General features: G+C 39.7%; 1 protein-coding gene across 2 annotated transcripts in view; it reads left to right on the top strand.

Annotated features, from left to right (window-relative positions):
* Positions 1-445: 445 nt before the first annotated feature.
* CCDC60 (coiled-coil domain containing 60) overlaps positions 446-26,801 on the top strand; it is a 208,319-nt gene continuing 181,963 nt past the window's right edge. The window contains exon 1 of one of the 2 annotated variants that reach the window (XM_072600299.1): positions 446-1,165. In XM_072600299.1, the coding sequence (XP_072456400.1) occupies positions 1,088-1,165 (78 nt within the window). In that variant the 5' untranslated portion in view covers positions 446-1,087. The remainder of the gene's footprint in view (positions 1,166-26,801) is intronic. The other variant, XM_072600300.1, reaches the window with a different exon arrangement.

Raw genomic sequence — 26,801 nt, 5'->3', positions numbered from 1 at the left:
CACACACACTCACACACTCATATATATACATATAAATGAGCTATTTTTATTCAAGTAGAGGCTTAATGAGATCGCTTGCACTGGGTGTTTTAAAAAGTATTTTTAACCTTGGTCAGACAAATCCTCTCACTCCCCGGGTGACTTTGCCTCAGTTTCTTTCTCTGTAAAATGAGGAGATAGGACTCATGGCCTCTGGGCTCCCTTTCAGCTCTGAGTCTAGGATCCTGTAAATAGCTCTTTCTCTGTGGACAGGGAGGTCCAAGCAACAATGCCCGCCTTGGGTTGCCTCGGAAAGAACAGACAGACCTCTGCAGCCAAGCAGAACGTCCTGGCCCTCCCCCGTCCTCTAATGGACCCCTCCACCCTCCCTGCTGCGTGGCCGGCATCGCCCCCGCCCCACTGGCCAATGAGAAAGCCCCAGATGGCGTCTCTGTTGCTGGGAGCAACCGAGGTGCACTCCGGCTGAAGCCGCGGCCTCTGCAATCAAGCTGCGTGGTTCCCTGAGGGAAAGAGGAAGGTTTGGGGAGAGAGACGTCCCGAAAGTCCAGTTTCGGGAAGGGAATTCATCCTAACGGGTAGTGATCCACGGGCCTGACTTGTCTACCCAAGTTGGGACTCGGGAAACTCTCAGCTCAAGGGAGATTTTATTTAGCTACCAACCCCCATTTTCGTTTCCTTTCCTTTTTATCTCTAACCTTTCCCCCACTTTCTCTTTTACTTTTCTTTGTAAATGAGAGAAAAACACAAATCCCTTGAGAAGACAGAGCAGGAATCCTTTGTTATTTTCCTATAAGACATTTCTAATTACTTTCCTTCAACTTCATTTACATGTATACATATATCACATGTATATATCTACATACAATATATATTTCTCTATACCTATTTCTCATACTCCCATCCCATTCACACTGGTTACCAACTGGTTTGAGGTTCCAGAGACTGTGAACTGAAAGAGAGCAGAGGAACTGGGTTATCCTTCCTCCCCCTTTCTCCCCCCCCCCCCTTCCCCCAGACTTTCCCCCAGCCACTGGCTGGCCTCTGGCCCCAGGGGACCTTAGGGCTTCGACCCTGAACAAGTATTAAGATGCCCGTCAACAAGAGCTTCGATATTCATCCCAGCGAGGCTCTTAAGCCTTATCAGGGCTCCGGGCAGCTGTCTCAGGTAGGTGTCTCCTCTCGACCATATTTTTAAGGGGGACACAAAATGTAATATAAATTGTTGTTTGAATAGACTAGCCAAGGAGGGTAAGACTGGGAGGGGAGGGAAGAGGAAAGTCATGTTGTAATTAAATTGTAGAGACACATCCGCATAGATATAAATGGTTGGTTTCGTCTGAAGAATGAAGGCGCCAGCCGGAACAGTGCGCCAGGCCATCATATTAGCCAATAATTCTGAGATGATGGAATGAATCAGCAGTGACACAGTCGAACATCAGAAAAATTAAGATAAATTGTAGGTTTGCCATGGCAGAAATTATTTCCAGAGATCCGCTGCACAGAGGTAGCCAGAGTACCCAGCTTGGGTGTAATCTCTGTGTTGGAAAAACAGTGACCATCTTTTCCCTTTCCTTAATGCCTGCATAAAGAGTGTAGGATTTAGAGGAGGACTTGGGTTCATATCCTCTATCTGCCATTTATTATCTGTTACCTGGGACAAGTGACCTCAGCTCTCTGAGCCTCAAAAATGAGTTCTAAGTCCTTTTCAGCTCACATCTTCAATCCCCTGTGATCTCTTCAGATTTGCTGGGATAGGCAGTGGAAAAGAGATGTGAAAGGGTCTTGAGCTAGGGATGAACACTGTGTTGTAGGGTCTAGACAAGGGACTCATTACTCAGGAATGGTTCCCTTCTCTTTGCATGTATTTGTCTTTCTATTGCTCAGCAAGATGTCTTAGCACATAGTAAGTGCTTAATAAATGCATATTGGCTAACTGTTGCTGATTGACCTGATTTAGAGCCCCACTTGAAGTTCACCCAGACGTTTTATTTGGGGTGGCTCTCTCAGGGCTGTAGACACTGATGTACTTGCCCCTTCACTCCTGTGTAGTATTTCATTCCACTGTATTTTAAATAAGAGGCAGAAAATCATCAGACTTTCATCTTATGATAGAAAACCCCACTGAAGTCTGATTCCAATATGGAGGGGACCTTGGTTCCCAAATGGAGATGATACTCATGACAGGTCCAATCAGCAGAGATTTGGCAGGCAGACCCCTTCATTATTGGATAATAGGATCATAGATTTTACTGATGAAGCAACTGAGGCCCAAGGAGATTAAATGACTTGCCTGAGGTCACTCAGATAGTGTCATAACCAAAATTAGAACCCACAATCTCCTATTGCAAATCTATCACTCTTTCCACTACACCACAAGGTTCATCAACAATTTGGCCACACAAAGTGATTCCATTTTTGGCCACAATAGATCTCAAAGACATAAGGTAGGGGCAAGTCTTGTGAAAAAGATCTGGGCATTTTAGTGGACTGCAAATTCAACTAGGAGTCAACAGTATGATAGCTAATACGGTGTTAAGCCTCACTAAAAGGAGAGTAGTATATGGGCTAGTGAGGTGGTGGCTTCTCTTTGTCCTCTGCCCTGGTCATACCACATTTAGGGTACCAGTTATTGGTGCCACATTGTTATCATGATACTGTTATGTTGAAGAAGGCCCAGAGGAGGGACGATTTGATAGTTATCTTCAAATATACAAAGGACCATCTGAGCCTGAATGCAACTTGTTCTGTTTGGCTGCAGATGAGGGCATGAGTAGGAATAGTGGACAGAAATTACAAAGTTACAAAGAGGCAGGTCAATATAAAGAAAACTTAACCATTAGAGCTGTCCAAAAATAGATTGGGCTGGAGGTTAAGAAATTACTGCAAGGCTTCAAGCCTAGGCTAGATGACCTCACGGAGGATATGTCATAAAGGGGAATTTTTGCTCAGCTACTGATTGGATGACTCAGGTGCTGAAGTTCTTTCCAGCTCTGTGATCCAGTGAAGCTGTAATCAAAGACTGTTACCTAAGGCATAATGGGGTGCAGGAGGTGGTAGAACACCATCTATGTTGAGGGAATCTGAGATCTTTGAAGAGTGGAAGCATGGATGATATTGATGATATCTGAACAGGGAAATAAAAACACATTACCTGATTATATAAAGCTTATAGGCTCATAAATCTAGAGCAGCAAGGGACCTCAGAGGTCAAGGGACTTCTTTTATATAGGTCTTCTGAAGATTAATATATATCATTTGCAAAGGTTAATATTGGTTTTGATTGAATAGAAACATTTGGATTTGAATTTAATGGCATGTCATCATTATCCTGTGTGTGTGCATATGTGTGTGAGAGAGACAAAGAGAGAGAGAGACAGAGAAAGAAAGACGTATGTGAATGTATGCCATGTTTGTGTTTCATTCTCCCCCTCTTGCTGACTCATTTAGGAGTCAAGGCAACTCTTCCTCAACTGGCCACTGCTCTTCCAAGTGGCCAGAGCTCCTTGTCTTGTCTCTTTATAACACTAGAGGAAAGTTGACTTAAAGGTAACTGAATACTCCCAGACTTGCAAAGTGGAAGTAACCAGAAAGATTTTAAAACTCACTGGCCCTGTATATTGTAGTTACAAATATCCCTTTATCTATCTCTTCCGAGTACTAACATGTACTTTTGTTCACCTCATTGCCCAGCTCTGCGAACAAGAGCATTTTGGGATATTTTGTATATTCACAGTTACTCATTCTTCCCTTAATACTTCACAGAAGTTCTAGGGACTGAAAGTCTGTCTCACCTTTGGGATGGAAAGCAAAGCTTTCTGCCAAAGAATGGGACAAAGGGGAATCCCCTCTTATTAGGAAGGACTACATGACTATCATGTCTAGTGGCAGAACGCTAAGCTCTATCAATCAATAAGCATTTATGAACCAGCTACTATGTGCCAGGCAATTTACTAGACTGGAAATAGTAGATATTTATTTGTTAGATTGATGATGTCATAAAGGCACAGAATGGAAAGAGACAATTTTTAAAGGATAACGCACTCGGAGTATGTTTGGGCATGTCAGATTTAATACTAGATCCAGAGCCAGAAATATATAAGATAGAAAGCATCATAGGGTACAACAATATGGTGATGGAAGAAATTTTTTCTTAGGACTTTTTTATAAATGAACATAATTTTTAAAATGTTATTGATGTCTTTTGTTTTTTGTTTTTTACACGTCATACATTTCCCAGTGTAGCTCAATCCCCCACTCCCAGAAGGCAATCCCTTATAACAATGGAATATATGTATGTATGTACATACATACACACACACACACACACACACACACACACACATATATATATATATATACAGGAAAAAACAATTCAATAAAACTAACACATCAACCAAATCTGGCCAGGCAAGAGTAGTTCCTACCTATAATCCCAACTTGCTAAGGAGGCTGAGGCTGGTGGAACTCATATTTTGGAGTTCTCAGCCACCTTAAGCCCCTGAGATGGAGTGAGGGAGAAAAGGAAAGGAGCAAAGCAGCCCAGGTTGAGAATGAAGTAGGTGGAAAGCTCCCCCGGCACTTAATAGGAGGATTGGACTGTGGGTAAGCTCCTGCATTTCCAGCCTGGATAATACCCAATTAAAGAAACTTTTTTTGATAGTATGTGTAGAAATTCATTCTCATTCCCCCACCCCTCTACAAAGATTGGAGGAAAGTGCTTTCTCATATCTCTACTTTGGGGCCTCAGTTGGCCATTATAACCCCACAGCATTTGGTTTCTGTTGTTTTCTTATAATTATTCTTTCCTTTTTCATTGTTGTCATCATTGTATATATTGGTTTTCTGGTTCCATTTATGTTGTTCTGCATCAGTTCATAGGACTCTCTCCACGTTCTGTACTTATCACATTCAGTGTTTCTTACAAGGGGAATTATATTTCATTACATTTGTCTACCCTAGCTTGTTTAGCCATTCTCCAAACTACGGGCATTAACTTTGCTTCCAGGTCTTTGCTCAAACAAAAAGTGTCACTGCAAATATTTTTGTGCATTTGGGACTTTTTTATAACTGACTTCCTGGAGGAATATACCCAGAAGCAGTATCCCTGTGGTAAGAGATCTAGACATTTTAACCACTTTCTTAGCATAATTCCTAATTATTTTTCATGAATGGTTGAATCAATGCATAGCTCCACCAACAATGCCTATGTGTGCCAATCTTAATGAATATTCCTGGTTTTTTGTCAGCTTTTCCAATTTAATTTATACAATTTTAATCTGATAAAATGCATATCTATGAATAAGTATTATGCCTAGGTTTGAAAGATATGAAAGGTGGCTCGTTTAGCTTTCTGTCCACACTGCTTGACCACAGATATAAGCACTTAATGAATGTTTGTTAATTAGTTGACCAATTGAAGAGAACTCCTAAATACTCTGAATTAGTTCAAATTTCCTCTGACCCAAAGGGAAAATATATTGGATTGTTACTGTTGTTCAGTCATTTTCCAGTCATGTCCAACTTTTCATGACCCCATTTATTTATTTATTTTTTCGGCAGAGATGTTGGAGTGGTTTTTCGTTTCCATCTCTAGCTCATTTTACAGAAAAAACTGGCAGGTTCAACCACAGCCAATAATATCTGAAAAATCATGGAGAATAGAAGTACTATAGGCATGGAAAAGGGCAAACATTGTTATGATTTTCAAAAAAGAAAAGGATAAAGTCTGTGAATTGTCAAGCCAGTGAGCTTGACTTGGATTCCTGGCAAAATTCTAGAATGGCTGGTTAAAGGCATCTGTAATTGCTTGTTGATTAACTGATTATCAAAGACTTGGAAAAGGAAGAGGTATTCACAAAAAGTCAGCATGCCTTTTAACAAGCTTAGATCATGCCAGACTCACCTCATACCTTTTAACAAGGTTGTTTTAACAGGTAGATGTTGGGGGAGGAGGGAAGGTAAGGGAATGTTATAGATATGGTTCACTTGAATTTTTATAAAGCATTTGATAAAATCTCTTGAATTATCCTTGTAGAGTAGATGAAGAAATCTGGGGTAGCTAATTCTGGGTATATTTGGAATTGGCTGAATGGCCAGGCCCATAGAAGAGTCCTTACTAGTTCACCCTCGTCTGGGAAAGAGTGGAGTGATCCTTGGATTCTTACTTGGCTCTGTGCTATTCAACATTTCTAGTAATGATTTGGATAAAGGCACAGATGGCCATGCTTAACTAATCTGGAAATGGCATAAAGCCAAGAAGGATCGCTACCACACTGCATAAGAGAGTCAGAATTCAAAAAGACTTCAATGAGCACAGATATTGGGCCATATCTAATAAGATGAAATTTAACAGGTATAAATACAAAGTGTTATGCTTGGGCTAAAAAAAAAAATCAATTCAGCAAATACAAGATGGCTCAAGCATAGTTAGGTGAAAGGTTTTGGTTTTTTCCTGGAAAAGGTATTTTAATGAAAGCTAGACACGGTGAATCATAGTCAAAAAAAGCTAGTCTAAACTTAGGTTCAATTAATTGAGAAGTTTTGTCATGGAATCATAGATTTAGAGTTAGGAGGGCATTGAGACCAATGCTCCTCATTTTACAGATAGCAGTCAATAAACATTAAGTGCCTATTATGTGTCAGATACTGTGCTAAGCACTTGGGATATAAAGAAAGCCAAAAGACATTCCCTGCCCTCAAGAACTGCAAAATCAAATAGTGGCAAAAATGTGCAAATAATTGTGTATGAACAAGCCATATATATTGGACATAATGAAAAGAGAAGCCATGGGTTTCAAGGGAAATTGGAGAAAGACTTCATGTACAAGGCAGGATTTTAGCTGGGACCTGAAGAGGGCCAAAAAAGCCAGGAGAAAGAGAAGAGAATGGAGAACATTACAAAGATAGAGGACAGCCAGGAAAAATGCCTGGAGTGGGGAGTGTCTTGTTGTAGGAACAGCAAGAAGGCTAGAGTCACTGGATGCCAGAATGTGGAGAAGAAGGGGTTGTTAGGTGTAGTGACACTGCCTCAAAGAGATCACTTTTGCCCACGGCCACAGCTAGTAAGGGTCTGAGGCAGGATTTCAATTCAAGTCTTCTTGACTCCATGTCCAATACTCTACTGTCCCACCTAGTTGCTTCAGGTCTAGGAACCTGAGAGTACTACCGTCACATATCTGGACTATCGTTCCATTTGGAACATCACATTTTAAAAAAGACATTGGTAATTTGGGCAGCACCCAGAGGACAGCAGCCAGGAAGGTGAAAAGCCTCAGTTCATGCCTATGTGAAGGATAAGTTGGAGGAACTGGGTATGTTTTTCTGGCAGAAAAAAAAAGGTAAAGTGTGTGGGTAGGGAGGATGATAGTTGTGTCTAATATTCAACTAATTTTAATGATGAATAGGGAATTTGATCTGCTTTGCCTGAAGGACAGGGCTAAAAGAGAATTAACAGAGAAGCAGATTTAAGCTTCAAGTCAGGATAAGCTCCCTTAACAATTAGAGCTTCCCCAAAAGTAGAATGGGCTGATTTGGAAGCTAATGGGTTCAAAGTCTTCCAGAGAAAGCTAGATGACCATTTGCCACGTCTTTCACAGATATCATTGATCAGTTGTTTATAATGTAGGTCCCTTTTAACTCAAGAGATTGGAGGATCCTGTGAAGGATGGTGAATTTGGCAATGATGTCCATTTTCAGCTCCTCAGTAATCAGTGGTCTGTAATTCATGACCATGCCCCCTGTGAAGAAAACTGATGTGAGTTTTGTGAAAGGGGGAGGGGTGCATTGATTACTGCACCCCCAGTAAAAGTGAGAAGTCACACCTTGATATGTTTATTAGACAGATATGTCAATCAATCAAATGTGAAAAGTCCTTGGATGACCTGAACTAACACCCAAAGGAAGAATGTTGATGGTGTCCAAGGAAACAGTCATTTGATGTAGGTTGCCTCTAAAAGAGAAAACTAGTTCAAAAACTGGGATATTCCAGTGTCTGATGGATCATTGAAGTTTGACAACAGAGAGGAATAAGTGGGGACATACAAAGTTGAGCCTCAGAAAGAACTGGGAGTCCAAGGACAACCAGAAAAGGAGGAAAGAGAAAGTAGACCCTAGTGGTGACAGAGAAGGGAAATGTTGAGGAAGGCTATCCATTCACCCTATAACTATCTTAGAGAAGAAGTCTCACCATGACTTAGGAACTAAAGGACCTTCCCAGAAGCAGTCTGCTCTTGCCCCAGATTCCTTTCCCAGTGCCCATCTATCAATAGGCATTAAAACATTCTCTGATGCTTCTCTACCCAATCTTTTTGGGCAGCCTGAATTTTGCCTCAGTCACAAAGAGCCAGTGGTGAACTAGAAACAGATAGAAATGTAAATTAAGGAAGAAAGCCAAACCTCTGCCTCAGTGTTAGGAATTTCCTTAAGTGAGAGTTCCAAGAGATTAGAATTGCGTTCCTCTGTCTAATATAAACTCCTTAAAATTTCAGAGGAGCTGGAAATCATTATACTGCCTCAGGCTTAAAATAAGTGAATTACTATGACAAGGTCTTACAAATATAGGGAACCATATTTCAGGAAAAAGTTTGGAGGTCTTGAACAGAATTTTCACAATTTTCTCCTATTCACCTGGGGGACCTTCTCACTCCCTAGCAATTATGAATGTGAATTACCTACTATGTGCAAAGTACTTTAGGGAACAGCAATTTAAGTTCCTTTGTATCCTACCATTCTCTCCACAGATATAGGGTGCTGCTGGGCTCAGGAAGCCCATAACTGAAGCCTGTGGAATGAGTGACAACAATTGGTTTTCTTTGATTTTATAGAAAGTTATGAATGGTGGATAATGAGAGTGTAAATAGGCTTGATTCCCACGAGGGTAAATTTTTCTTGACTAATTTTAAATGATTAGCCCACTCCTATAAATGGAAAGAATTGGAGCAGGATCAGCTAAAGGACTGACCACAGGTCACACAATGACTCACAGGTCAGTGGAAGGGATGGAGTCCAGATTGGCTCCTGATTACCCCTGCTTCTCTCTAATCACCAAGACCCCTCCCACTTGATTGGACCACTGATTAGGGTGAAGACTGCTCTAGTTACCATTTGGGATTTACAACGCAAGGACCCATCAGGGCAGTATTTTATTTTCGTCTTGCTCATCATGGCAATGGCAATGATGATTCATACGAGGAAAAGAGCATTCATGAACCACCACCCCCCACCTGAGCTTCAACTTCTGAGTCTTTTTGTTTATATTTGAAAGCCTTCTTTTGTTCAATTAAAATTTTAATATCTTTGTTTTTACATTACTGTATTCCCCATCATATCCCTTTCTCACCTCTTCCCAGAGTACCCTACATTATAATAAAAATGGGGGGGAGAAAGAAAAAAAGTTGTACAATATTAACCTATATGTTGCAACTGAAAAAATTGTCAGTCATAATAGCACTATTGTGATATACTGAGGAAGGGAACTCAAGGCATCTTGTCCAACCCCCAGATTTTTCAGCTGAGGACACTGAGGCTTAGAGAGGGAAAGTGATCACACAGTGTCAAAGGCAAGAGCTGAACCCATAGGCACTTTGTAGCCCTTTCTAATCTGGCTGCAGCTTGTCATTACATCCTCTGGTGTTCCATCCCCATGCCTTTGAGTTTCTGGAATGTTCTTCCTCCTCATCTGACTCTTGGAACCCCTAGATCTCCTGAAGTCTCATTCCAAGTTTTCCTCTTACAAGTTGCCTTTCATGATCCTTTCAATACGTCTTCCCCACAATTAATATGTGTATGCATATATTTGTATATAATTTTGTTTGTTGATAATTATAAATATATAATTTATAATTTATAAATATATATTATATACTATAATATATAAATTATAAAGTATATGTTTATAATTATAAATTTATCATTTAAAATTTATAATTTTGTATTTTGTTTGCATAAACGATACTTCCTACCAGGAGAAAGTAAGCTCCTTGAGGACAGGAACTATGTCATTATTGTGTCTGTATCACCAGCAACTAACAGAATGCCTAGATGGAAATCAGCTTAATAAATTCTGGTTGAATTGATTTGAAATCCAGTCTTGTGACCCAGATGCAACACTATATTCACTATGCCAGCAATTCCTTTAAAATGGTGTTGTTATGACCCAATTCAATTCATTTCAGTAAGCATTTATTCACTGACTATCATGTCAGGCTCTGTGTTAAGCATTGGAGATAAAGCAAAGAAGACATGATACTATCCCTGTAAAGTCTTCAGTAAAATCCTACCTTCTACAGGAAGCCTTTCCTCGTACCCCTTATTGCCAGTGCCTTCTTTACTTGGTTATTTCCATTTCATTCTGTGTGTATATTGTTTGGACCTGGATTTTTTTTTCACATTATCTCCCCCATTCGATTGTAAGCTCCTTGAGGGCACGTACTGTCCTTTGTCAGTCTTTGTGTCTTCAGTGCCTGGCACATAGCAGATGCTTAATAAATGCTCATTTACTGACAAGTGAAAAAAAATGAAACAAATGTTTATAAGTGCTGTTGCGTAAATAAGTGCTGTTACTCATCCTTCATTTTCCTAGACTACCAATAACATCATGGGGTGACCTCTTGACTTGTGCATGAATTGGATTTAAGTGAGGCAGAGTTGCACAAAGGCATTAGCCTCACTCTCTCTTTCAAAGTCATCAAAGTGTGGTGGCATGACAATATAGCTATGTAGCATATGTATGGAATATATACAGAAGAAACTGAAAATCATTTCTGGAGTAGGGAGAACCCTAACCTTTGGGGAGGGGGACTCAGAATGGCATCATGGAGGAGCTGGCATTTAAGCCAAGGAAGACTTTGGAAGGAATTAGGGCTTCCAAAAAGGGAGATGAAGAGTCTAGACAATGGCATGGAAGCAGAAGTTAGTAGAAAAAGCCAAGAGATGCATTTGGCTGAAACATGAAATGCATGAGAGGGAGAAATGTGTGATCAGCTTGGAAAGATAAGTAGTCAGAGCACAAAGAGAGGTGGTGGCCAACATAAAAAAAGAGAAAAATACAAACAATAATAAAATTCAACTCAAATTTGTAGTGTTTGAGGATTTGCAAACTGACTGAGGAATGACTGACATCATGATGTAGACATAGAAAGCAGTCACAGAATTTCTGTCCTGGAAGGACAAAAGCCATCCAGTTAAACCCATGAGGAAATTGGGGTCTAGAAAGGAGAGACACTTGCCTGAACTTGCATAACTAGGGAGTATTAGAATAAAAGCTTCCCGTCTCTTGGGCTCATTCCATAACACCTGGACCCCTCTTTGTCTTTGCTGGGGAAAGCCAACTGGAGAACTGAGATCGTAGAATCAAAGATGTGAGCTAGAAGGGATCTCAGTCACCATCTCCACTAATCTATTCATTTTAGAGACTATAGAACCGAGACCCAGAGAAGTAGGTCATACTTGATCAATGTCATACAGCTAATGAGGAACAGTCAGTAATGGAATCCAAATCCTTTGACTCTAAATCCAGAGCTCCTCCAATAAAGCCTAATATTTTGAGAAAGAGGATGCCTTTGTTTTGTTTTTTTCTTGGTTGGTTGACTTGTTGTCTTGGATTTTGTTGGGGGTCCTGGAAGGGTTTATTCGGTTAGGAAGGAGTATAGTGGAAGCCTTTGGGCATGTAGGTGGTGAAGTGGATAAAGCACCAGTGCAAGAGTCAGGAGGAATTCAAATCTCGCCTCAGACACTTGACACTCACTAGCCTTGTGACCTTGGGCAAGTCACTTAACCCCAATTGCTCATCCTGGGTCATCTCCAGTCATCCTGATGAATATCTGGTCACTGGATTCAGATGACTTCCAGAGAAGTGAGGCTGGTGACCTGCACAGCCCTCCCTTACTCAAAACAAAGTCAAGTGCAAGTCATGTCATTATTTCTCTGATGGCATGGTCTTCTTCAGCAATGAAGGACTATAACACATTTGATTAGGAAGGAGTTTGGGCATCTCGGTGGTGCAGTGGATTGAGTATCAGGCCCTGAAGTCAGGAAGACTCATCTTAGTGAGCTCAAAACTGACCTCAGATACTTACTAGCTGTGTGATCCTAGGCAAGTCACTTCATCCTATTTGCCTCAGTTTCCTCATCTGTAAAATGAGCTGGGGAAGGAAATGGCAAACCACTCCCTTATCTCTGCCAAGAAAACCCCAAATAAGGTCACAGAGAGTTGGGTGTGACTGAAACAACTGAACGATGACAACAAAAGCTTGGATTATTCAGCCTGGCTGCTGCCTTCCCTAAATTCAGACCTTGTCGTCTCTGTACTTTATTTATATAGAACTCCATTGTCAAATTCACTTAAGGCTTAGGCCCTGCTGACAAACCTTGCTTCCTATATAGTGAGAAGGGGTTCCACAGAACAGGAGAATCAGTTTGATTAGTGTCCAATGGGATCTGCTAATGAGCATGGCTGCCAAGAGTTAATTGAACTCAGGAAGTGCTTTTCAAGGACTTGTTGGGGGTGGGGTGGGGAATATAGAGAGTGATTTTAACTGAAAGAGATGTTTAACTGTTACCCTTTTGGCTGCCTCTTTCCAGAATTTCAAAGTGAGCAATATTACATTAAAATGACACTCTTGGCAAGTGTTGGTATTTAAATGTTGTAACCCTTAAGAATCAGAAGGACTTTGGTTCCTGCCTTTCTACAATCATCTAGCGACCAGATGCCTTGCCACTTTGCCACACCCTTCACTTCCCCGACCTCATCTCTGAATTCATAATCCAATCGATACTGTCATTGATACTGGAAAGGGTGTGAATGACTCCGTTCGCCATCCCTGGACATTCTTTTCTTTTTTATTAAATTTTACTTTTTGTCAACTAACAACAATTTTCTCTCTTTCCCAATCTGCCTCCTCCACACTGGAAAAAAGAAAAAGAAACTCTTGTAATAGATATGCAGAGCCAAGAAATACAAATGACCACATTGACCATGACCACAAATATATATTTCATTCTTCATATTGGGTCCAAATCAAAATACCCCATCCATGGCCACCACTCTCCTGGTTATATGTTGTCTCCCCCTATCAGAATAGAAGTTCTTGGGGGGGGGGCAGAGACTGACCCCATTTTTATATCTATCTTTGTTGCTTGGTACATAGTAATTGCTTAATAAATGATTTTAAATTTTATTTTTCACTCATTCAATCAGCAAGTACCATTACGATGCTGATAACCCTGTAGTGTTGGTTTATAAACATCATCTCCAGAGGAATCACAGGATTTTAGCATCTGGGACCTCAGAGGCCATTGAGTTCAACTCATACCTGACCAAGGATCAATTCTATAGCACGCTTGACAAATGGCATTCCAGGCCCTGTTTGAATGTCTACAGTGATGAGTGGCTCACTACCTTCCAGATTCCACTGGAAATTCCAGCCCACGGCAAGGTAGGGACAGCTCTGTTCAGACGGTTTTTCTTTGCATCAAGCCTGGACTGACCCCATTGGTGGCCACTTCTACCCATTATTTTTCCTGGTTATGCCCAAAGGGGTCAAGCAGAACAAGAGGAGTCCTTCTCTCTCTCTCAATCTAGACCTTTAAATAGTTAAACATAGCTGTTGTGTACCCCTTAAATCTTTTTTTCCTGAGTTATGTATCCCCAATCCTTTCCACGCAATCCATGTGGCATGGAATCAGGACTTTTCATCATCCTGGTTGCCTTCCTCTGCACCCTCACCAGCTTCTTCCTAAAACATGAGGTCCCAAATTGAACCCTCCATATACAATCTGATCAGTACTGAGTAGATCAAGATGGTCACCTCCCTAGTCCTGGGCAATATGCCTTTCTGAATGCAGACCATTACCACATTAGAGTTCTTCCTTGCTGTATGACACTATGGATTCACATTGAACTTGAAGTCCACTAAAGCCCCCAGATCATTTTCAGGCAAACTATGGTGTAGCCTTAGTTTCCTCATTTGATCTTTAAATTGAAATAAAAATTAATATGTTTTTGATGCCTTTTGTCCTTATATCACAATTATTTTAATACCTCTGCTCCATGATCGAACCCTCCTTTATGACAAGGAAAAATAATTAAGCAAAGATATCTAATATAATAGCTTCATTGGATATTGCAGGCACTATTTCCTCCTGCTAGGCTCCCATCTCTCTGCCATGAAGGGGAAGATATATTTCATTCCCTGTTCTCAGGGACCTTCAGAGAGTTGTCACTTTCTCAGAGTTTGGCTTCCATTCAATTCCATTCCATTTCCGTTTGCCTTATAGTCCTTGCATGTATCGTTCTTTGGGTTTTGCTGAGTTCCCTCTGCATCTGTCTATACAATTCTTTGCATGTTTCTAAATCCCTCATCTTCCTGGTTTTTTCACTGCCAAACTTGTGATATAGTGAGCCAGGACTGGACTGAAAACAGCCTAAACACTAAGTACTTACTAAGCACCTACTATATGCACCATGCTGTTCTAGACACTGCTGATGAAAGACAAAAAGAAAAACAGCCTCTCAGGGCTTGCTACCCCATTCTCTTTCTGTCAAAAAATCACAAAGTCCTGTTAGAACTGGTAAAAGACCTCAGGCTCCATCTAGTCCAACCCCAAATCCAGCATAAGTCCCCTCTACAAAATGCCTGGCAAGTGACCTTTCTTTGTTGAAAGACCTGCAATGAGGAGAACTCCTGCCTCCCAAGGTAGCCTGCATTGCATTGGGAAAACTCTCATTCTTAGAAAGTTCTATATGATACTAGCTTTAACTGGTCACTCAAAACCACTGCTTTTAGTTATTATTATAATATTAACAGCTACTGTTCATATAGATCTTTAAGAATTAGCACTTTATATATGTTTTTGCATTTGATCCTCATATCAATCCTAGAAGGTAGGTGCTATAATTATTCCCCTTTTTACAGATGAGGAAACTGAGACAAACAGAAGTGAGGTGACAAATGAAGTTCACATAGCTAGTACATGTCAGAGTCCAGATTTGAACTCATATCTTCCTGACCCAGGCTCAGCACTCTGGTCAGCACCCTGTCTAGCTGCCTCTACGTGACCAGCACAGGCTTACACAGCTAATAAGTACCTAAGTTAGGAACTGAACTCAGCTCTTTCTGAATCCAGGTCCTGAGCTTTATCCACCGTACCTTCTAGTTGCCTCCAAGAGGGAAAGTATCTCTGGTACTAGGCAATACATATCTAACCCCCTTTAAGTTAACAACCCTTCAGATACTTGATTGAATACAGCTACCATGTGTCACCTGTCTAGTCCCTTCCAGGTGAGACATTCAGAGTTCATTCTTCAGATCTTCACCTGTGAAAGTAGGAACTGCTTCCTTTTTTTGTCATCATATCTCCAGAGTTTAGCACAGTGCCTGGCACAGAGCACAGGCTAAATAAAGACTTGTTGCTTGCTTGCTGGATATGACGTGACTAGTGGTATGAGTAAAAGGCTTTTATACACATCTTTCAAATATACATCTCTCCCTTTTTCTGGCTTTTCCCTGCCCCACCTGCTAGTGACTTCCTGTTCTCACCATCTCCAGATTACTTTGTGTAACTGCTTTGAATATAACTATACATGAAAATCCCGTATATAATTATATACAAACTATTTTAACTATTTATGCACACAGAGTGGGGTATGGGATGTTCATGGAGGATCAGTACCTCTGGTGTGATGGCTGTTGAGTCCTTTTCAGGGCTGCCCATCCACGTTTGATGTTTACCTTCACCCAACTCTCACCTGTGGTTCCAAGAAGCTGTAGTATGGGCAGTAGTTGCACCCCAGTAAAACCATCTTGGCAGACAGGCTAAACCAAGCTGAGGTCAGCAAGCCTCAAACCCATCAGTGAGTTAGGGAGATGTCTGCCCCAAGTAAGTAAAGACTTCTCCTGCAACTCCAGGAAGAGTGGGCGGATGAGAACAATTTGTTCCAAGGGTCTTGAAAACAGTTGAAGCAGGTTCCGTGGACCACTTGGAGCTGGGTCAGACATCAAAGATGTCAAGGTCATTCAATGCATCCCAGGCCAATGACTTTTGTCCTGCCGCTGGACTTCAGTGACTCTGGAAGAGAGAGTGAGGCTAATGACTTTGCAGCTCTGCCTCACTGAAATCCAATTCATGCACAAAGCAGGATCATCCATCACTCAGTATTTTACTCCAATATTGTGATGTCATTGGTCATCTTTGAAAATGAAGGAAAATAACTTTATCTGTATCTATATACACATGCAAATATAGACATAGATACATATAAACATCAAAGAGAGATAGATGAGGGGGAGAGGAGAGACAGAGGAGAGAGGGAAACAGGGTGGGGAGAGAGGAGGGAGGGGGGAGAGAGGGGGAGAGAGAGAGCAGAGAGGATGGAGAGACAGAGAGAGGGAGAGAGACAAAGAGGGAGAGAGGGAAGGAGGGAGGGAGGAAGAGAGAGAATGCTATTGTGTAGTGGCTAGAGATTGAACTAAAGAGCTATGAAGTTCTGGGTTCAGATCTTGCCTCTGATACATACTAGCTGTGTGATCCTGAACAAATCAACAAATCTCTCAGTGCCCCAGGTAACTCTCTAGGACTATAGGCTGCAGAGAAGATACCAACCTGCACTGGTAGAAGGAGTTTCCTCCCCTGGGAGTTCCCTGTAACAATGAAGTGCATAGTGCCTGCCACGTAATAAGTTAATAAACATTTGGTGATTGACTGATGGATTCAGCTGAATTCAAGGGAAGCACTTCAGGGGTAAATGTTCAGAGGTTTTGGAGAATGGCTCCTGAAAAATGCTCCCCACATTCTGATGTTTTAACATTTTATCTGGCTTAATGTACCTCCTTAGGATTGCCATGCCTTCACCACATGGCATATTTCTTCATTCCTCCTCCCTCACCAAACCTCACTCCTCATTAGCTGAGTTTGCCTTCTCACAGCCTGTATCTAGTAGAGCTTATCCAAGGTTTTGACCCTGAATCAAACCCATGCATTTCTTAGAAACATGTGTCTCATTAGAAAATCCTTAGGAAAGCTCATCTACATACACGGGCATTATTTAGCTATAGGACTCCAAGGACCAGGCGACTCTTTCTCTGAGGCTGTTTTAAGTCCTCATATTTCTTTCCCAGAAAAGCTTATTGATTTGCATATTTCAGCAGGCACTCCAGAAATGCAAATGCCCTCATCTGTGGACAGTCACATTTGAATGTGGGTTGCCCGCAGCTAAAAATGGTGTGTTTCCTTTCCACTTAGAGATTTTTTAATATATATCAGAAAGAAGAGAGGGAGGGAGGGAGGGAGGGAGGAAGGAAGGAAGGAAGGAAAGGAAGGAAGGAAAGGAAAGGAGGGAAAAAGAAAAATGGAGAAAGAAGAAAGCAAGAAAGAAAAGAGGGGAAGGAAGGAAAAGAAGGAAGAGAGGGAAGGAAGGGAGAGAGAAAGAAAGAAGAAAGGAAGGAAGGAAGACAAAAAAAGTAAATCCCTTTGTACATATACCCTTCTGAAACCAAACATTCTACTACTCCATCCTCTAGAATCAGAGCACAGGACAGAAGAGTTTAGAACTGACCCCACTAACTCATCCTACAAATAAGGATGCACAGAAGTAGCACCAGCTTTTCCTGATGGAATCTTAGTATGGAAAGGAAGCTGAAGTTGTAGAATCATGGGCATATAGGTCTAGAGACCACCTAGTCAGACATCCTCATTTCACAGGCTATGAAGCTGAGATCCACAATAATGAATTGACCAATTCAAGGTCATGTAGCTAGTAAGAGACATGACCAGATCTGATTTCAGATCCTGACAGTTCAAGGTCAGCATACAGCCTCCTTGTCAATTTTATCTGAACTGTCATAATCTTGATAATGGAAGAAGATGACATATAAAGGAGAATTAGAAGTGTTGGAAAGCATAGTTCTCATCGAGTAGCATGGCTGGAGATGTCAGTGCTGCTGAGGCCTGGGACCAAGGAAGATAGGGCCAAAGCTAGCCTGTCAAAGCCCAAACTGGTTGCTAAAGCAAAGTTCAATTTTCCAATGGAGGGACTAAAAGTGATGACCTAAGAGAAGCCAAAAAGGGAAGTGGGAGCCATGTTGAAAGGTTAAAAAAACAAGTTGAGAACTGAGAAAAGATCAGTAAATTTAGCTGTTAGAAGATCACTGGTAACCTTGGAGAAAACACTTTACTCTAGAGTCCTGGGGGCTCTCAAGGGGCAGATCTTAAGGGATTGAAGAATGAGGGAGTGGTGAGGTTGTGATTAAGAGACCCTGAACAAGGCAGTCACTTAACCTTTATTTGCCTTGGCTTTCTCATCTGTAAAATGAGGTTGACTTGGATCAATGCTAAGGTCCCCTCCAGCTCTAAATCCTATGACCTAGAAACTTGTAGATATAAAAGGCCAGTTGTTTATTGTTCTGTGACCTTGGGCAGCCATCACTGAGTTAGTTCCACTATCAAATGGAGATATCAGGCCAAATTTTCTCTAAGGTGCCACCCAGTTCTCAAAAAAAAAAATCCAAACTCAAAACCATGATTTAATCATTCTCTGTGTCATTGACATAACCTAACCCTGTAATCATGTCAGGGGTCCAGCTCAGGCCCATTCTTGCCAGGGAGATAAGACCAGTCTCAGGTTATTTGGAAGTATTACTGGACTCAGCCAGTGTCCCAACTCTCTACCCCTGTAACCTTCCTAATATTGTAAAATTCAGGTAATCTCAAGGTACCTCAAAAAGAGGTAACTTGGTATAAAGGAGACAATGAAGAGCTTGGATTATAAAGTCCTGGGTTCAAATCTCACCTCTGTCACTTATTAGCTTTTTCCCCCAAAAAGCCGTTCTGTGAGTCTCTTATTTCTCTCACATCTGTAAAATGAATATGATATTACCTGTAGATTTTACCTCCCAATATGGTTGTAAGGTTTTCATAGAAGGCAATGTATGTAAAGCACTATATATACCTGTCATTATAATTATCATCATCATCATCATTATTTAAAGATTGCTTGGGAGATGCAAGACCAAGAGCATGTTCAACCCATCAAAACTAACCATAGATCAAATAACGTCTTATTGAGGTAGAAAAGCTTTTACAATCGATATTGAGGCTGGAGGGAAAAACAATTCTCGTTAGTTTGATTTGAAAACAAGAATTTGGAACAGAGAATTCTACCGTCTCATGATGGAAGGGATCCCATTACTGGTGCTTACAATTCTGAATTTAGCTGTCAGAAAACTCTCGGAATGAAAAATATATATGTGGGTTGATTCAACCCAACAAAGGTTTAATTGGTTTCTGTCAGATTTTATGTAAACACTTCTTACACCTAAGCTACATGTGAACTTCTGGATACACTGGGACTTACCAAGCTAGTGAGTACAGTAACTTTGGAGGAATCCATCCAAAGGAAGCTGGAACCCCCACCCTTACCCCAACCCCATCACTGGAGTTGTTTGTTATTCACTCATGTCTGACTCTTTGTGACCCCCCTGGACCATAACACATCAGGCCCTTCTATCCTCCACTATCTCTCCCAAGTTCATCCTCATTGTTTCCATGATACTATCTATCCATCTCATCCTCTGCTGTCCTGTCCCCTTTTCCTTTTGCCTTATAGCCCTAATGAATTGACTTACACAGTCCTTCCAAAGAGTTCAGCCTAGATCAGCAACCTTTCAAATACATTTCCCAGGCTAAGTTTTCATATAAACAACTCCACTTACATCCCTCCCTCTCTGAACATCCATCAGGGGCTGCCTTATTACCTACTCATTAAGGTCCAAACTTCTCTGCTTAATACCTGTATTCCTTTCTCTATCACACAACCAAGAAGCAGTTATCCAGTCCCTTGATAGAAGACCACCAGGAGAGCCTACCATCTCCTAAGGGTCCCAGCTGCATTCTGGCAAATCTGATTGTAAAGAAGATTTCCTTTAGGTCCTGTACCTCGAAAAAAAAAAGCCTGGAGGCTTCTTGAAAGTACCATATACACAATAAAGGCAGAGATTGTAGAACAAAGGACTGAGGTAGGAAGACACTACTATAGCATCTTCCACATGAATTTTCCTAAGTGGGTTCTTTGCTTAACCCATTCTGGTCAGTCAATCAATAACTATTTGTTCAGGGCCTGTTATGTACTCTAGGGAGTTCAAATCAAGCCTCAGACACATACTAGTTATGGCAAGTCATTTCACCCTGTTTGTCTCAGTTTTCTCATCTGTAAAATGAGCTGGAGAAGGGAATGGCAAATCACTGCTACTATAATAGCCTACTAATGCGATGATGATGATGATGATATTTCTTCTTGATATTCTGCTTCAAGTCTCTCCTTATGCTTCAATCTAAACACTCATTTCCATTTATTGATCCTCAGATGGAATGCTATCAAGACCCTTTACCATTCTAATCACCTTCCTCTGGACAGTCTCCAGTTTATCATTGGCTTCCTTAATCTGAACTGAATGTAATGCTTGAGATTGCTGTCTGACCAGGGCAGAGGGCAGAAATCCTTTCTAGTCTCAGATACCAACACTCTCTTATTACACTCAGGATGCACATGACTTTGTGTGAAAAGTGTTTTGTAATTTTGTTTGTATAGCCCCTAGGTTTGTTTTGGCAGGTAGACTCCCAAATATTTTAGTGTCTACAGTAATTTTAAATGGAATTTCTCTTCCTATTTCTTACTGTTGGCCTTTGTTAGTAATATATAGAAATGTAGATGATTATGTGGGTTTATTTTGTATCCTGCAACTTTACTAAAGTTGTTTATTATTTCATGTAGTTTTTTTTTACAGGATTCTCTAAGTATATCATCATATTATCTGCAAAGAGTGATAACTTAGTTTCTTCTTTGCCTATTCTAATTCTTTCAATTTATTTTTCTTCTCTTATTTCTAAAACTAACATTTCTAGTACCATATTGAATAACAGTGGTGATCCTTGTTTCACCCCTGACCTTATTGGAAATGCATTTAGCTTATTCCTATTACATATAATGCTTGTTGATGGTTTTAGGTAGATAATACTTATTATTTTAAGGAAGGCTCCATTTATTCCTATGCTCTCCAGTGTTTTCAGTGGGAATGGGTGTTGCATTTGGTCAAAATCTTTTTCTGCATCTATTGAAATAATCATATGGTTTCTGTTTTGTTGTTGATGTGATCAATTATGCTGATGGTTTTCTTAAGATTGAATGAGTTGTGCATTCTTGGTATAAATCTTACCTGATCAAAGTGTATTATTCTCATGATAAATTGTTGTAATCTTTTTGCTAATATCTTATTTAAAATTTTTGCATCTACATTCATTAAGGAAATTGATCAATAATTTTCTTTCTCTGTTTTGGCTCTTCCCAGTTTAGGTATCAGCACCATATTTGTATCATAAAAAGAATTTGATAGGACTCCTTCTTCACAAACGTTCCCAAATAGTCTATATAGTATTGGAATTAACTGTTCTTTAAATGTTTGGTAGAATTCACTTATAAATCCATCTGACCCTGGACATTTTTTCCTAGGGAGTTCATTGACGACTTGTTCAATTTTTTTTTTTCTGAGATGAGGTTATTTAAGTATTTTGCTTCCTCTTCTGTTAATCTGGGCAGTTTATATTTTGTAAATATTCATCCATTTCACTAAGATTGCCAAATTTGTGGGCATACAGTTAGGCAAAATAATTTCTAATTATTGTTTTAATTTCCTTTTCATTGAAGGTGAATTCACCCTTTTAATTTTTGATATTGGAAATTTGATTTTCTTTTTTTTAATCAAATTGGCCAAAGGTTTATCAAGTTTGTTGGGGTTTTTTTTCACAAAACCAGCTCTTAGTTTTATTTATTTTATTTATTAGTTCAATAGTTTTCTCAATTTCAGTTTTATTAATCTCTCCTTTGATTTTCAATATTTCTAATTTGATCTTTATTTGGGGATTTTCAATTTGTTCTTTTTCTAGATTTTTCAGTTGCATGCCCAATTCATTGATCTCCTCTTTCTCTATTTTATTCATATAAGCATTCAGAGATATAAAACTTCCCCTAAGAACTGTTCTTGCAGTATCCCCTAACTTTTGGTAAGTTGTCTCATTATTGTTATTCTCTTAAATGAAGTGATTGATTATTTCTATGATTTGTTGCTTGACCTACTCATTCTTTAGGATTAGATTATTTAGTTTCCAAATTAATTTTTGGTCTATTTTTCCATGGCCATTTATTACATATAATTTTTATTGCATCATGATCTGAAAAGGATGCATTGACTGTTTCTCCCTTTCTGCACTGGATTGTGAGGGTTTTTATGCCCTAGCACATGGTCAGTTTTTGTGTATATGCCATGTACCTCTGAGAAAAAGGTATATTTCTTTCTATCCCCTTTCAGTTTTCTCCAGAGATCTATCAAATCTACATTTTCCAGAATTCTATTCACTGGCTTAAATTCTTTCTTGTTTATTTTGAAGCTAGATTTATCAAGTTCAAAGAGGGGGAGGGGGAAGTAGAGATTGAGTTTTGCTATCTGTTTCTTCCTCTAACTCCCTTATCTTCTCCTCTAAGAATTTAGATTATACCACTTGGTGCATATATGTTGAGTAATGATATTACTTCATTTTCTATGGTACCTTTTACCAGGATATAATTTCTTTCCTTAAATCTTTTGATTAGATCTATTTTTGCTTTTGCTTTTTCTGAGATTAGGATTGCTACCCCTGTTGTTGTTTTTTTTTTTTTACTTCAGCTGAAGCATTATATACTCTACCCCAGACTTTTACCTTTACACTGTGTGTATCCCCCTATTTCAGATATGTTTCTTGTAAACAGAATACTGTAGGATTGTAGTTTTTAATTCATTCTGCCATCCACTTCCATTTTATGGGAGAGTTCATCCCACTCACATTCACAGTTGTGATTACTACCTGTGTCTATCTCCATCCTATTCCCCCTCCCCCATTTATGCTTTTATTTCTCCCTTCCCCTCCTGAAAAGAGTTTTACTTTTGACCACCACCTCCCTCAATCTTCCCTCCCTTCTATAAGGCCCTGACTCTTTTCTTTCACTTTTCACTTCCCTTTCCTTCCTGTTTTTCCCTCCTACTACCTGTCAGGCAAGTTTGTGTAACATCTTTCAGTTTCAAAGTAGACCATGACATCAGAGAAATGATGACATGACTTCCACTTGCCTTTGTTTTGAGTGAGGGAAGGCTGTGCAAGGTCACCAGCCTCACTTTCCCCTCCTGAGTCATCTGGATCCAATCATGAGATATTCATCAGTATGACTGGAGAAGGCCTTGTCCTATTCAGGTACTCACTTAGAGTGAGGTTAGGTCATTCAGTGAATAAGCCTTTCTAAGAAGCAATTAGGTAATGGCCCCTTTAATGAGGAAAAGAAAAAAATTAGTAAATCAAACTTGGAGGGAAAGAGCAACAGTTACTATTGATAATCACTCTGAAGCCAGGAGGGTCCAGAAAAAAAAAACAGCCATTAAGTGGAGTTTGATCAGGGACCTATTGGTGTGCAATCTATGGACATCAGAGTGCATTGTCAATTTCTATACTTAACTGAGTATATTATTCCCTTCTTGAACCAAATCCAATGAGAGTCAAGCTCAAACAATGCTCATCTCTCCCCCTTCTTTCCCTCTACTATAATATGCTTTTGTGCCTTTTCATGTGATATAATTTACCATTTTTTCCATCTTCCTTTCCTCTTCTCCCTTCACACCCCTTAATCTGTTCTTTTTTCAGCACATCAGTTAATTTATACCCACATCCTCTATCTATGTATGTCTCTTTTAAATGTCATAATAAATATACAATTCTCAAGATTGACAAGTATCATCCTTCCATATAGAGATGTAGATGGTTTGCCAATATTAAATAATAAGTTGCTTTTTATTTTTTTTCATGTTTATCTTTTTATGCCTCTCTTGAGTCTTGTATTTGAAGATCAAATTTTCTACTGAGCTCTGGCCTTTTCATCAGGAAAGTCTGGAAATCCCTTACTTTGTTGAATATCCATCTTCTTGCCTGAAAGATTATGCTCCATTTTGCTGAGTAATTGATCCTTGGTGATAGTCCAAGCTCCTTTGCCTTACAGACTATCATATTCCACTCCTTGTGAATTTTTAATGTGGAAGCTGCAAGGTCCTGTGCGATCCTGACTGTAGTTCCTTGATATTTAAATTTTCTTTCTGATTCTTGCAATATTTTCTGACAGTTCTGACCTGATAATTCTGAAATTTGGCAACAATATTCCTTGGCATTTTCAATTTGAAATCTCTTTCTTAGGGTGATCGGTGGATTCTTTCTATGACTATTTTGCCCTCTGGATTTAGGACCTCAGGGCAGTTTTCCTTGATAATTTCTTGGAAAATACTGTCCAGGCTCTTTTTTTGATCATGACTTTGTGGTAGACCAATAATTCTTAGGTTTTCTAAGTTATGTCAGTTGTTTTTCCAATAAGATATTTTATGTTTTCTTCTATTTTTCATTCTTTAGATTTTGCTTGACTAATTCTTGATGCCTCATAGAGTCATTAGCTTCTACTTGCCCAATTCTAATTTTTATAAATATATTTCTTTTTAGATTTAAACATTCATTTCCACAAGATTCTGAATTCCAAATTTTCTCCCCACACATCCCTTCCCCCCACCCCAAGACACTGTGCATTCTGATTACCTTTTACCCCAATCTGCCTTCCCTTCTGTCACACTTATCCCTTTCCTTATCCCCATCTCCTCTATTTTCTTGTAGGGCAAGGTAGATTTCTATACCCCATTACCTGTATATCTTATTTCCCAGTTGCATGTAAAAAGAATTTTTAACATTTATTTTTAAAACTTTGAGTTCCAATTCCTCTCCCTTCCTCCCTCCCCAACCATCCCCACCAAGAAGGCAAGCAATTAAATATAGGTTATTCATATGTAATTATGCAAAAAATTTCCATAAAAGTCATGTTGTGAAAGACTAACTATATTTCCCTCCATCCTATCCTGCCTCCCATTTATTCTATTCTCTCTTTTGACCTTGTCACTCCCCAAAAGTGTTTACTTATATTACCCCCTTCTCCCTTTTGCCCTCCCACACATACCCCACTTATGCCCTTCTCCCCTACTTTCCTGTAATGTAAGATAGATTTTCATACCAAATTGAGTGTGCATGTTATTGCCTCTTTAAGCCAAATGTGATGAGAGTAAACTTCACTTTTCCCCTCTCATCTTCCCCCTTTTCCCCTCCATTGAAACAACTTTTTCTTGTCTCTTTTATGAGAGATAATTTGCCCCCATTCTACTTCTCCCTTTCTCCTTCCCATATATTCCTCGTTCACCCCTTAATTTTATTTTTTTAGATATCATCCCTTCCTATTCAGTTCACTCTGTGTGTGTGCCCTCTGTCTATATGTATATATAATTCCTCCAACCACCCAAATACTGAGAAAAGTCTCAAGAGTTACACATATTATCTTTCTATGTAGGAATATAAACAGTTCAACTTTAGTAAGTCCCTTATGATTTTTCTTTCCTGTTTACCTTTTCATGCTTCTCTTGATTCTTGTGTTTGAAAGTCAAATTTTCTATTCAGTTCTGGTCCTTTCATCAAGAATATTTGAAAGTCCTCTCTTTCATTGAATGACCACTTTTCCCCTGAAGTATTATACTCAATTTTGTTGGATAGGTGATTCTTGGTTTTAATCCTAGCTCCTTTTACTTCTGGAATATCATATTCCAAGTCCTTCGATCCTTTAATGTAGAAGCTGCTAGATCTTGTGTTATCCTGATTGTATTTCCACAATGCTCAAATTGTTTCTTTCTGACTGCTTGCAATATTTTCTCGTTGACCTGGGAATTCTGGAATTTGGCTACAATATTCCCAAGAGGTTCTTTTTGGATCTCTTTCAGGAGGTGGTCAGTAGATTCTTTTAATATTTATTTTACCCTCTGGTTCTAGAGTATCAAGGCAATTTTCCTTGATAATTTCATAAAAGATGATTTCTAGGCCCTATTTTTGATTATGACTCTCAGGTGGTCCCATAATTTTTAAATTGTGTCTCCTGGCTCTATTTTCCAGGTCAGTTTTTTTTTTTCTAATGAGATATTTCACATTGTCTGCTCTTTTTTTCATTCCTTTGGTTTTGTTTTATAATTTCTTGATGTTTCATAAAGTTATTAGCTTCCATCTGCTCTATTCTAATCTTTAAGGAATTATTTTCTTCAGTGAGCTTTTGGATCTCCTTTTCCATCTGGTCAATTCTACTTTTTAGGGCATTCTTCTCCTATTTGGCTTTTTGGTTCTCTTTTGCTATTTGGGTTAGTCTCTTTTTTAAAGTGTCATTTTCTTCAGCATTTTCTGGATCTCCTCTAGCAAGCAGTTGACTCATTTTTCATTATTTTCTTGCATCACTCTCATTTCTCTTCCAAATTTTTGCTGTACTTCTCTTACTTGATTTTCAGAATCCTTTTTGAGCTGTTCCATGGCTTGAGACCAATTTATATTTTTCTTGGAGGTTTTGGATGGAGGAGCTTTGACTTTGTTTTCTTCTGTTTGCATGCCTTGGTCCTCCTTGTCACCAAAGTAAGATTCTATAGTATGATTCCTTTTCCAGTTTTTGCTCATTTCCCCAGCCATTTACTTGACTTTTGATCTCTTTGTCAAGGTAGTTCTCTACTTTCAGTGGGAGTGGTGTACTGTCAGCCGCTCAATCCCCCCCCCCCAATCTGTGGCCCTAGGGCTCCAGAAAAGTGGCTGCCCCTGCCCCTACTGCTGCTATGACTGCCACTGGTTCTTCCACCTCCTCCCTCCCCTCTGCTTCCCTGTGGCTGGACCACTCCAGT

This window comes from Notamacropus eugenii, chromosome 4 (assembly GCF_028372415.1).
Source record: "Notamacropus eugenii isolate mMacEug1 chromosome 4, mMacEug1.pri_v2, whole genome shotgun sequence".
NCBI lineage: Eukaryota > Metazoa > Chordata > Mammalia > Diprotodontia > Macropodidae > Notamacropus > Notamacropus eugenii.
Note: the sequence above shows the minus strand (reverse complement) of the source record. Positions and strands in the feature narration are given on the sequence as shown.